Genomic DNA, 12,113 nt, shown 5'->3' with positions numbered 1-12,113 from the left:
TGGGTAACAGCCAAGAAATCTAACATTTTGCCCAATATGGCTTTCTTCTAAAATTAAAAAGTTGCATATACCTACAGTTGAGTCCACCAGCTACAGAAAATCTGCTGTATACATCCTTAATCCATGGCAGCATCACCAGAATACAGCTTTCAGTGGCGTTTTCAAGCTGAATTATAAGATAGAAGTTTTTAAATGTTCATTTAGAAGATTTTTATATTGTTAATATGAAAACATACAAATTTTTCATTTATACATATACTACATATAAAACTCATTATAATTAGCAAGTATCATCACCTGGGTATTTACCTTTGTGCATATAGCAAAAAAAGGATGTAGTTAGGGCTTCAGATGAAATATTAAATTTCAAGACCTTTGTATATGCTAACTAGAACCTTATTCAAATAACTGAAACATTTTTTTTCTGCTTTTAAAAGATAAGAGATTCAGCTTAAAAATACATTCATAAAACAAAGACAATGTTCTCCCTGAGACTACCAGTGTGAGTTACTTTGTGGTAATCTTTGAATGAAAAAATATAAAAAAGACAATAAGCTCTAGTTCTCTATATGCTGCAACAAATTTCTCGAGCAACACTGACATCATAAAAGGTACAGATTGGGGAATCATGCTCACTAGCTGAAAAAAGTTTCATATATCACTTCAAGAAGAACAAAAAAATTTAATATAGACAAGGGAAAATAATTCAGTTTTAATGAAAGATCTGTATCTAGTATGTATAAATGGGAAAAAGTTGGGTGGTTGTTTTCCAATTGTTTGTTTGGGTTTCTTTTCATTTCAGCTGTGATTTTTATCCCAAGCAGGACTGTATGCTCAAAATGCAGATTCTTGATTTATGCAGAGATACTTAGTACAGTTTTATGAAGACTTCAAGGATCTGTTTTTGTTCAAATTCAGAAAAGAAATACACAAACTGTGGGAACAAGATATGCTTAAAGTCAATGATAAAATGTTTTGATTCTAACTGGATGGCAAAGTCTCATGAGCAACAGGTGAGGAGTCAACCCCCCACCCCAGTGAACAGCTCCTGGTTTGTGGCTTTCTCGCCCTCTGAAAGCCACACCAGCTCCACTTCACCTCCTTCCTTTTAAGAGTTAGAAAAAGATAGTTTTTAAACTGCTACTAAGTAACAGAATTGGGATGCACTAAACATATTCTGCCCAAATTGGAGAGAGAGTGAAGGATACTTTTGCCTTTTACAATTTAAGTTGTATTTATAGTAACCATGCAATTATGTTATCTTGGGGAAAAGCCTTACCTGAAATCAAAGAAAACATATTTATAGGAAAAAGGGGGAAAACATTATGTTTGTTCTACCAAAATTTATTATGTAGTAATTACAAAGTTTAAAGATTCTTCCATTTTAAATAAAAATAATAGTTATAATTACACACATTGTATAGTACCATGTCAAGTGATCCCAACAAATATAACATGAAATACAGTGCAGTTTCAAATTAGAAAGACAAATACTTTCTCATTCACAGTGTTTGACAAATTACAGGAAAGCTTGTTCACATGAGGGTTTACTTAAGGTCATGCTCTTATAAACAGTCCACACCACTCTGTGCCACAAAGACAAACCATCTCTCAGAACGTGAAGTATCGGGCAAACCATTCCTGGCGTTGTGGATCTGGTGAAGCCACTGGTGAAGCATCAGTCTGAGGAGGGCTAAATTCACAGAAAGAAAAAACAACCAATTATCCACAACCACACAAAAAGTACAACTGTTAGGAGAAAAAAATATAAATTACAGAAAATATCCAGTACACAGTCTGGTTTTCCATGGATTAACTATCAGTGTGCCTCAGGACATGATTTAATGTCTCCCTATAGAATCTGTGATCATCCACTCCATTGGAGAGCATCAGCAGCATGGACAAGTCAGTTCAGAAGCCACATTACAGGGTGGGCAAAGAGTGTTTTGGAAAACAGAATTTAAAATCTCATCAACAGCTGTAGGTTTTCAGGAAGAATAAAAAGAGCTGTCTTGGGAAAGCAGAAGGTCCTCTTTTAGCATCCTTTTCCTGTGGTAAAGGTAATTTTGAACAATATGATGCAAGCATCATATTTGTAGCCATGTGCTCACAAAGACTGGCTGGCAACTGAACAGAAATACACACTACTTTCATACTTAACACCGAGCACAAGTATCACTTGCACTGCTGTTCATGCACACATTTATCATATGCTACTTTACTAGGAAAAAAGGAACTGCTGCACTGCAAACAGGATTTGGTTCCTCCTTGAACACTTAACATTCTCACAAAATGAGCAGGAGAGAATAATTTGAATTCAATTACACAATTAACTTCCTTTATCAATAAAAATCGGTAATAAAATAATCGCTATTATTGGATAATACAGAGCACAAAACAATCTGGAGTGGAAACTTCAGCATCACAGTCCATGGGGTCATGCACATGCACATTATAGAGAACTGAGCACACTCATGCACATCACATGCACAGGAAAACAAATTAGCAACAGTACTTTTTTAAAAAAAAATTGTTTTCTTGAAAAATATTGTTTTCCTTTATCCATTTTAGATTCTACCATTTGCTTCCCTTTATAATCAGCAGCTGTTAGGTATGTGGTCTTTTGCACGAAACCAAAGGAGAGAGCAACCAACCAAAGGTGGAACTGATAATTACACGTTGCTTTAAGTTGCCAACTTAGAGGTAAGAGATCAGCACCTACTGAATATGGAGTACAGCACTTGAGTGCATTTAATATTTGCACATCAAGATTAAATCCTGCCTCTAAAACATCATGTTTAAGTTACCCAATTCACTAGATTATTTTGTGAGAGAATTACTTGAGATTTTAATGCTGATTTTGATTACTGGAAGCTCAGCATTAAGCACCCAAGTCTGCACATTTCCTGTTGCTGTAATAAGGTTACTCCTAGGAAATAATTTGATATAGGTGAGGAAAGGGGAAACACAAAACATTCAGGTAGCACGGAAAATAATTTTCTTACATAAAATCCATTATCACATAATACTGAATAAAAGAAATTCCGTGCTAGTGTCAGTTCCTAAATGACAATCAGTAAATAACACAAACATCTAAAACAATTGTTCATATATGTAAACAATTGGAAGCACATGAATTCTGTTAAGGTATTCAGAGAGGTTTTCAAAGTTCAAGGCTGAGGAAAAAGTGAGAGAATACTTCACATTTCAACAAGGTCTACAATAAAAAGGAATACTATAAAGAGGTTATAAATATAACATAAAATTCAAAATGCTGTAAGAGTACTTGTACCTCTGAAAGGCTCATAAAGCAAGTGAGATTCAGCTCAATAGGAAAGCAAAATTTTCCTGAGTAAGCAGAAAAAAAGAAGAAAAAAAAAAGGCTGGTGAGGCAGTGCTCACCTCAAAAACGTCTTGGGCTCTTTGGGTGGCATTGGCTGTGGTAGTGGTTTGCTGCTGTTGAACTCAATATCGTGGATGGGTGAGTTAGGAATGGGGTCCAGGCGGTTAGGATGTCCATTGCCCACCACTCCGCTAGATTCCAGAGCACTTAGATTGGGAACACTCACAAACCTGTTTGTTGATTTATCATTCTTCTTCTTTTGCTGCATTGGAAATAACAAAGGTAAGGAAGGCTTCTTGCACCAGGACAGATGAGGACATTGGTAAATTAAAAAGGTTTACTGATGGCTGGTTTGGAGTTTTTTGAAGGAGATGAATTGGGACAGATTTGGCTCATTTTCCAGTTGTAGTTTTCTCTTTGCTTTGACCAGACCTGAACACCACAAACTTTTGCAGACAATTCAAATTTTTTATCAGGATAATTAGGATATTATGACTTTGTGTAATAATCGATGAGTATATCCCATGAGGTCTCTCAATAATAACATTTTACTCTATTTCAGACACTGGAGATTGACAGACTTGTGGAAAACTTTCTTTTAGTCTCTTAAACCTTTCATGTTTCCTTAAATCTTTTCTTGATACCCACGAAACAGCTCTGCTATCAAATGGAACTACAGCAAATTTCAGTGACTAAAGACATGGGTATCTTCAACAAGTTTCAGCCCATCACTGAGGCACATTTTGGTAACTGGAACATGGAACCTAGAAAAGCACCTACACTCCTTTCACAGCAGTTATTTCCTCATGGTCAGCAAGCATTACAGCAATACAGCTGAAGATAAAAAAATTCCTCTGCAGGACTTCAGCTTCTTGCACAAGGGAAAGGCTGGGATTGATGCTAAATATATCTGCCACTTCTAGACACCAGATGGCACAACTGAACATGTTTCTTTTCAGAATACTCTCTACACTTCTCCTGATAGTATTTCAAGGGACTCAAAATACTGAAGAAATTTATTCTTATATCACTATCCTACATTCCAGAAGATATCACACTAAGGAGTCAGTGTTCATCCTCTCTATTTTTATAGATAATTTAATGTAGAAGGAGTCTTCAAATAATTCTATAGCCTTTTTTAAAGGCTGTGTGACAGGACACGGTGTGTATTTTCTGACTTGTATCAAATATTCCATGTCCACAATAAAATATTAATATTAAAAGTGTCTTTTTTCCAAAAATAGCATTTTTTAACACACCCAGAGCAATGAAAAAAATCCCTTGCTCAGATATATAATGCATTATGTATTATTTCAATATATAATAAATAATTTCTTTCAATTACGTATATGCAACCCCAGCAAAACAGCCAGGAGAAAAAACCCTTAAGGGCTTACGAATACACAAATGTGAACAAGATAAAGCCAAAGACAAGTGGAATCTCATGTTGTTTCTATGTAATATTTTCCAGCAGAATTCCACTTGAAACAGGAGAGCTGCTCTATCTAAGTTTGGGCACAAGTTCAAACCGAGACAGACAGAGTCCTATTGTTCACACTTTCTCCTCATTAGCTCTCTGCTAGCTCTGATTCCAGTGCCTGACCTCTCTGGGGTTGGCAGATGCAAATGCTATTAATTGCAGCCACACTGGTGGATGTGTTTGTCAAAATACTATTAAAACCCCCCAACAATTAAACAGAAAGCTATAATAGAAGAAAGAAAAAGATCATCAGCTACAAAGAATTAAACTAAGATTGTCCCACACACTTGTGCTGCAGTAGCTAAAGAAGCAAGAAATAACATTATGGTGGAAGAAATAGTTTGGTAAAAGTAATGAACTTTATGTAAAATACACTTGCAAGGTAATGCATGCTGTAATTAAAACAGTGTGTTAAATGAACTGCAGTTAAATCTCTGTGCTCCATAGGTGGCTCATTTCTGGAAAATGTATATTATCCACATAAGTGCTTAGAAAAATACTACATTATATCATACTTGCTATAAAACAATCTGTGCTCCTGAAGCAGTCAAATCTGGAGAGAGAAAATTGTGTATTGTTTCCATGAAATTCATGCAAAGTATGAAGAAACTTCAGATGTAACAATGTAGGACTAAACAGATCCATTGCATAAGTGGGAGAAGCTGCAATACATACTGCAATGGCTGCGATTTTGCATTAATATGCAAAGGCTGTAGCAACTCATAAATTCTGTCTTTTTTTTACAAAAAAGAAAAGAGAATGAGGTTTTCGGTTTCTTTGTAATTCATTCTCTAATAACACAGTACGTGCTCTGACAAAATAAAGTAACATAGTCCACAACTCATGAAATGAGAGATCAGAATGTTCTGGCATACAAGACACTTTTAAGAGTTTAAACAGTTTTAAGTGATAGAAGCATATTGTAAAATATATGAATTATCACTATGGAAATCTGATGTTGAAGTACTTTTCCCAAACACTTCAGATTTCACACAAAACACAAGCTTATATACTTGACGGTTACATTTCACATCTTTATAAACGAGTGGTTCAGACAAACTTCCAAAATTTTCAAACAACCTTTATCACATAAAACCAAAGCATTCAAATTTTATCTGGACATCCTGGTATTGTCTCTACTGGGCCCAAGCTAAGTTCTTTCATGCAGTTAGGCGTAAAAATTAGGCATCCACAGATAAGCTTGTGAGAGCTGTTGGGCTCCTAAAACAACCACAGAATATTGACATCTTGCAGCAAAGTTGGTGCAGAAGTGGGAAATACACTGATCTGATGTGAAACTGTAATAAGGCTTGGCTAAATAACAGAGCCTGATCTCAAGTAATGGAGCCAGACCTCCTTTTAAATAACGTGAGCCTGAACCTTGATCACTGAAGCTCTCAGGCATCTGAGCTGCTCATGTTGTGCCCCTTGGGTTAGCCTCTGCTTCAGAGCCTTCCCCAGTTCTTCTGCCTCTACAGCTGGGACAAATCTCTTCCCCTTCCATGCAGGTGAAATAACCTATGAGTTACCACAAGGAGGAAGGAAAGGTCAGAGGACTCATTCTTATTCCTGAAGTGGTGAGAAGAAATAGAGTTAAGGAACCCTACTGCAGTCCATTCACATTCCTCATGAAGGAATGCTGCTGGCTGTGGAAGTGACAGGAAGGCTACTATGCCTGCATCTGCTAGTCAGCAGGATGGAGAGAACTGGAACAGGTTGGTACTGGAGTGCTTTCACTAGAGACTGACCTCTGTCTCCTGCTGCCCCCACTGTCTGTACCTGGTTTGTCACTCCAGCTCTCTGGGCTTAATCTATGTCTTTCTCCAATCAAGACTCATTCCATGTCCTTCTCACACTCTTCCTCTTTTCACCTTTATTCCCTTCCTTTTAGTGTCCCCTCTCCCTCTGTCTTTTTAATGTTCTTCTACCCTGAGCACTCACCAAAAAGTGCAAAGAGCCCTTGCACTTTCCAAAATAACCAAGAAAACCCATGAAACTAAAACCAGCTACTGGTGTCACTGCTCTCTATTGCATGCTACAGTTGTGCCCTCTGTTGCCTGTCTGTCACTTCTCTGGTTTGATTTTGCAGTTTTGGGAGAAGGAACTGTGTTTTATGTTATACATGTCAAGCAAACTAGAGCAACAGCATCAGTGGATCTCTCAACAACACAAAGGAAACAAACCTACACAGAAGTAGAGACAAATGGAAAACTATGTTCCTTGTTTTGAACATGTCTTTTAAGAGTGACTTATGTACAGACGCAGGCACACACATATACACATATTTCTTCTTTTTACTCTATCTTTAGGTTAGATTTGTTTTTCTTTACTTTAGCAATGAAGTCCATGGAACATACCTTCACCAATGGATTAATAACACCAACATTAGGGCTTGCATTAAACATTTTGTTGTAGTTAGTCTCCCTGTTAACTAGCTCCAGCTGATAGAACTTTTTGTCCTCCTAAAAAGAATAACAAATAGAAACTTCTTTTTATGCATTTTCAATCAGTTAGTGGCCAAATCTGCCTATAAAATGTTCTCAAATCAATTTATGTTTACATATTTAAAGAAAGTGGTAACTCTAAAAATTGCATTTCATATGTTTTATATATTGTTATATGTAATAATCTAAATAATTTCTATTTATGCAGTTCTGTGGTCCTGATAGTGAGCATAGCCTAATGGATTATGTACTGGGAAAGACTCAGTCTAGTTAACTTCTGATCTTTACTTAATTTTAATTTCCCCATTCCATCTTGCTTCTTAATTAGTCCCTAATCAGACTCACCCGAGTCAGAGTGTTGTGCTCTGAATTTGGGAAGCTCAGTGGATCAGGATATCGGTCTCAGAAACCTCACAGAAGAGACTATTTCTTACATGGCTTACATGGTTGGCTTACTCCAGGACCGGAGACAGGAGATATCTGACCAAGGATATACCAAGATATTTCTTGTCATAATGTACTATGCTTGACTGTGGAAAACACTCTGTATCTAATCAGTTTTACTGCTATGAAACATTGGAACCACAGGAACAATGTGTTAAAGAATATGAATAACATGCTAGCAGGATTGGTTCTTTAAATACATTTCAAACACTCTGAATTAGATTAACTTTTGTATCTGTCAAGATATTACACCAAGAGAGCAGAGAAGTCTTACAATCAATTTCTTTATGAGCTGGTCCCGCTCTGCAATTAGGTCTTTCAGTTCTGAGATAAGCTGCAAGTCTTCTGGTCTTGATTCTCTGTTTTTATATTTTTCTTCCATTTCTTCTAAACTTTATAGGAAAGAAGAATATCCTCTTTAGCCTGAGCCAGTGTTAAATGATGAGCGAATAGTCACATTTTTCAGTAGAACAAAAGAGAGTTCAGGGAGTAAAAACAAAAGGTGACTTTTCTTATCACCTTGAAGTAAACCAGCTTCTAAGTTTCTCATTCAGCTTTAGATAGTTAAAAAGCAAAGCAAACCAAAACAAGCTCCAATAATCATAACCTCTGCTGCAGCACCTAATAATCTGGGCAAAACTCTAAAAACTTAATATCCTTCCTGTGCATGCAGTATTAAGTTTTTGAACATGACCTCTTGAAAGCCAGGCTGAAAATAAGGCATTGGAAACCAGAATATGGGCAGGAGAATTACAGAAGACATAGCTAAAGTTGATTCTTATGTAAAATATATGAATATTAAATATAATTCTATGTAGTCCCTGTAAGTTTTAAAAGATGGCAATTCACTTTCTTGATGAGGAAAACCAATAGCATCTTTTTCTGTATTTTAATAGAAGACTGCTCTGAATAAAGATGTATATTTGTGATTCTGGAGAAACTGCATAGACAGAAAAAAGCTGGCAGTGTCTTCCTCAGTTCATGTGGAACATACTGGAACAAAAATATCCAAGAACACTGAAGACTAATAGGTAACTAACTCCTCTCCACAATAGTAACTTAGTACCAATTAGAGATGAAATAAAGGAATGAGCTGCAAAACAAAAGCAATAACACTTGGATATTAGGATATCTAGATTTAGAGAAATGTAACAACTGATAAACATTTGGAAAAAAGCAAGAGGAAATTTGAAATGCCTGGTAGGAAAGCATTAAAGGAGAGAAGTGAAATAAGCCAACTGAGAGAGGAATTGTACAAGTAACTGTGTAAATATCCTTTTTTCTTAAAGGACAAGTTTTGAAGACATGACAAGTTCAAATGACTCTGTCTCTTTTAAACAAACACAATGCTCATGATGCTAAAACATTGTTTCAGAGGAAACAGCTAAAACACATCTCACATGTGCAACCCTCATTTGCAGCCTTAGTGAACAAAGTCTCAGAACAGATTCAGGAAATTTAGCAAGCCCTTAGAAAAATCTATGAATTTAAATTGTTTAAATCAGGGCAAACTTAATTCCTCAAGATACCTGAAAGTAGACATAATTTCTCACTTCAGATAAATATTTTCTCTTCAAAAGCAACTGTGTGATTTAACTTTGATTTGCAGCTGAGAAAGCAGTTAATATTAAATTATATTGATAACCTTCAAATAACCTGTACATATTCTGAGGAGATTATATAATGTATTTACATAAAACAATATGAAGGAGAACAACATGACTGTTTTTATTTGCAGAGAAGGCATTTGACTCAGCAGAACAGAAATAGCCTCAGCTGGCTTAACTTTTGCATATATATTTTATGCTGGGTTAAGCTATTGTATACAGATCCCCAGAGTATAGCATAGAGTTACACACAGCTGCTATTTCATTTTCAGATACTTCAGTGAACTGGGGTTGTTTTCTGTTTCAAATAGATTTGCTTTTTTACATAGTTCATTTTTTACATAGTTTCCTCTTCTGACAGCTTCTTGCTTCAGTGTACATAGAGAGATAACACACTGAAAGACAGTGCAGGGCACCCTAGATATTGCTTGCTGACTTTAGACTATTGGCTGCTGCCCCACAGCTCTAAGTTGAGCAGGGAACCAGCTAAATTCAGAAAATTACTGGACACTGAAAAAACAAACAACTTAATATGAAAAAAAGTTAGGTAAACAGTTCCAAAACCTAGTTCTGGTGGCTGCTCATAGGCCTGTTTCTCACACAGGATAGATGCAGCAACCAGAAGGTAACTTACACCTAATTTACAGAATGGCAAGATACCACATTTATTAGGGCACAAGAGTGTCCAAGTGAATGATTACAAAGGAGTGAGAACTAGAATTTTATAACCATCTTATTTGAAGACAATTTCTGACTGCTCATTATCAAGAAACAAATACATGCATTTGGGCTTTATTGTCCATTTGTAACTGATACTTACTTAGAGAAGTTTTCTGTCATAAATTTAGAACCAATTCTTTTCTCCACCCTAAATATTTTGTGCTGCAAACACAAATCTCTCAGTGACAATGTTGTGGCAGGAAGCCCACAATGCACTAATGAAACCCGAGCCAGAAACTGTGACCAAATGGGTTATATATCACAGATACAGAATGAAGGATGTGTAAGACAGGAAAACAGTGGCTAGACAACACACACCACGTCTGCCCAGAGGTTGTCCAGTCTCAGGTGGCATTTTGACTCAGAGAAACTCTTAAGCATTCTGTTACTGTTGTTCTCCTATAATCCATTTCAGACACCAATTTTCCTTATCTTAGCAAACCTGAAAACGTTTGCACCATTTATGCTGCAATCACACTTCTTAGTAGCAAATACTGTACAGTTTACAAACTTGTTCAAGAAACTCTTGTGTCCTCAAAAGAAGATGCATTAAAGTTTGAGAAAAAGATATATGAAATAATGTTTTCTCTAATTTTCTAGGAATCTTTCCTACTTGAAATTTTTTGGTCTCAAACCCGTAATAATTTACTTCACTAAATTACCCTAAAGCTTATAGAAAAGTGTTGCCTAAAGAATGCAAGAGTAGGCCCCATACTTGACTGAGGTACTTGTACATCTGCTTCTCTGCAATATCTTCAGGAAGTTATGGACACCAGAATAAACTATTCACTCAAATGAAACTACATATATATTTTTTTTAACACAACAAAACTTACGAAATTTGTAAAGCTGAATTAATTTCCTTGAGCAGCTCTTGGGTCTTATTAAAATCTGCCAGCATGCTTTGTTTCTCTCTGATGTGATCTGCTGCCAAGACATCCAGCTCTTTCTCATGTTTCTTGCTTAAATCTTGCTCATGTACCCTGTTTAATTTATTTTTGTTAGAAAAAGAGTTATTCTAAAATCAGACTTGTTCATGATGATTTTCTGCGATGCTTCTAAAGGCTTTTACACAATATCAGACAACATAGAAGGAATTACTGGCTCATGAAAACCCACTACTTACTGTTCTCCAATCTTCTAGCTTATTTCATGGAAAGTGCATCTCCTTTAATGCTTTTTTTAAAAAATCAACAAACATTATGAATTTGGAAAAAAGAAAAACCACACCAAAAACCAACACTTGAGTGAACTGTTACTAAAATATGCCAAAATGTATCACTGAAATGCAGCTTGACCATATGGTAATACTAACTTTACAAGTAATGGGCACTGCTTTTCCTAAAGACTAAATGACACACAACATCACTTGATTAAGAGGATAAATTAAGAACTGCAAATGGTAACATCTCTTAAGTAACACAATATGTGAAACAAGACATACTTTTGCACTAGAGTGGAAAAATTCATACCTGATCTGTTGGTTTGATTCACTGTGTATTCTAAGAATTTCTTTCCCTTTGAACTCTAATTCCTTGGTCAATGCACTTATATTTTCATGAAGATGCAGAATCTCTTTGTCCAGTTCAGCTATATGATGGTCTCGGTGTCTCAGTTCATCTTGTAGATCTGATATTCGGCACAAAAATTCTGTCTCCTATGATAGAAGCAGCGAAAAATAGTTTAGATAGACTTGTCTCTCAGACGCACAATACTTGCTTTTGGAAGACACCAGCTGAGCAGAATTTTCTGTTCAGTAAGACAATTTTTTCAGTTTTTGATGCTGGCACAAATTATAATTAAAATGGACGTGGGTTTTGTTTGCTTTTAAAAATTGTGTACAAGTACAAAGAAAGAAGAAATCAAAGACACTATTTTCATTTGCAAGAAAAGTTCAAACCTGTCCTTGTCATTGCCTGTTAAAATTTGTGTAGCTCATCACATTTTCCTTTTTGCCCACACATACAATGAACAACAGATGCCACTAAGAACTAGGGGCCCAGGGATTAGCTTTTTCTGCCTCTTCAGCACATGATCCAGAGTTACAGGTTTTCCCCTTTACAGCCCCATTCAGT

The 12,113-nt window shown here is 36.0% G+C and overlaps 1 protein-coding gene across 1 annotated transcript in view; it reads right to left on the bottom strand.

Moving 5' to 3' along the window:
• Positions 1–1,331: 1,331 nt before the first annotated feature.
• Positions 1,332–12,113, bottom strand: part of LOC103797190 (protein FAM184A-like) — a gene marked incomplete at its 5' end in the record, with an annotated part of 13,243 nt that continues 2,461 nt past the window's right edge. The window contains 6 exons of the mRNA XM_009069386.1: positions 1,332–1,693; positions 3,403–3,605; positions 7,181–7,285; positions 7,986–8,103; positions 10,875–11,021; positions 11,511–11,695. Coding sequence (XP_009067634.1) covers positions 1,612–1,693; positions 3,403–3,605; positions 7,181–7,285; positions 7,986–8,103; positions 10,875–11,021; positions 11,511–11,695 — 840 coding nt within the window. The remainder of the gene's footprint in view (positions 1,694–3,402; positions 3,606–7,180; positions 7,286–7,985; positions 8,104–10,874; positions 11,022–11,510; positions 11,696–12,113) is intronic.

The sequence above is a fragment of the Acanthisitta chloris genome, unplaced genomic scaffold (genome assembly GCF_000695815.1).
Source record: "Acanthisitta chloris isolate BGI_N310 unplaced genomic scaffold, ASM69581v1 scaffold36652, whole genome shotgun sequence".
In the NCBI taxonomy this organism is placed as follows: domain Eukaryota; kingdom Metazoa; phylum Chordata; class Aves; order Passeriformes; family Acanthisittidae; genus Acanthisitta; species Acanthisitta chloris.
This window is presented reverse-complemented; position numbering and strand designations above follow the sequence as displayed.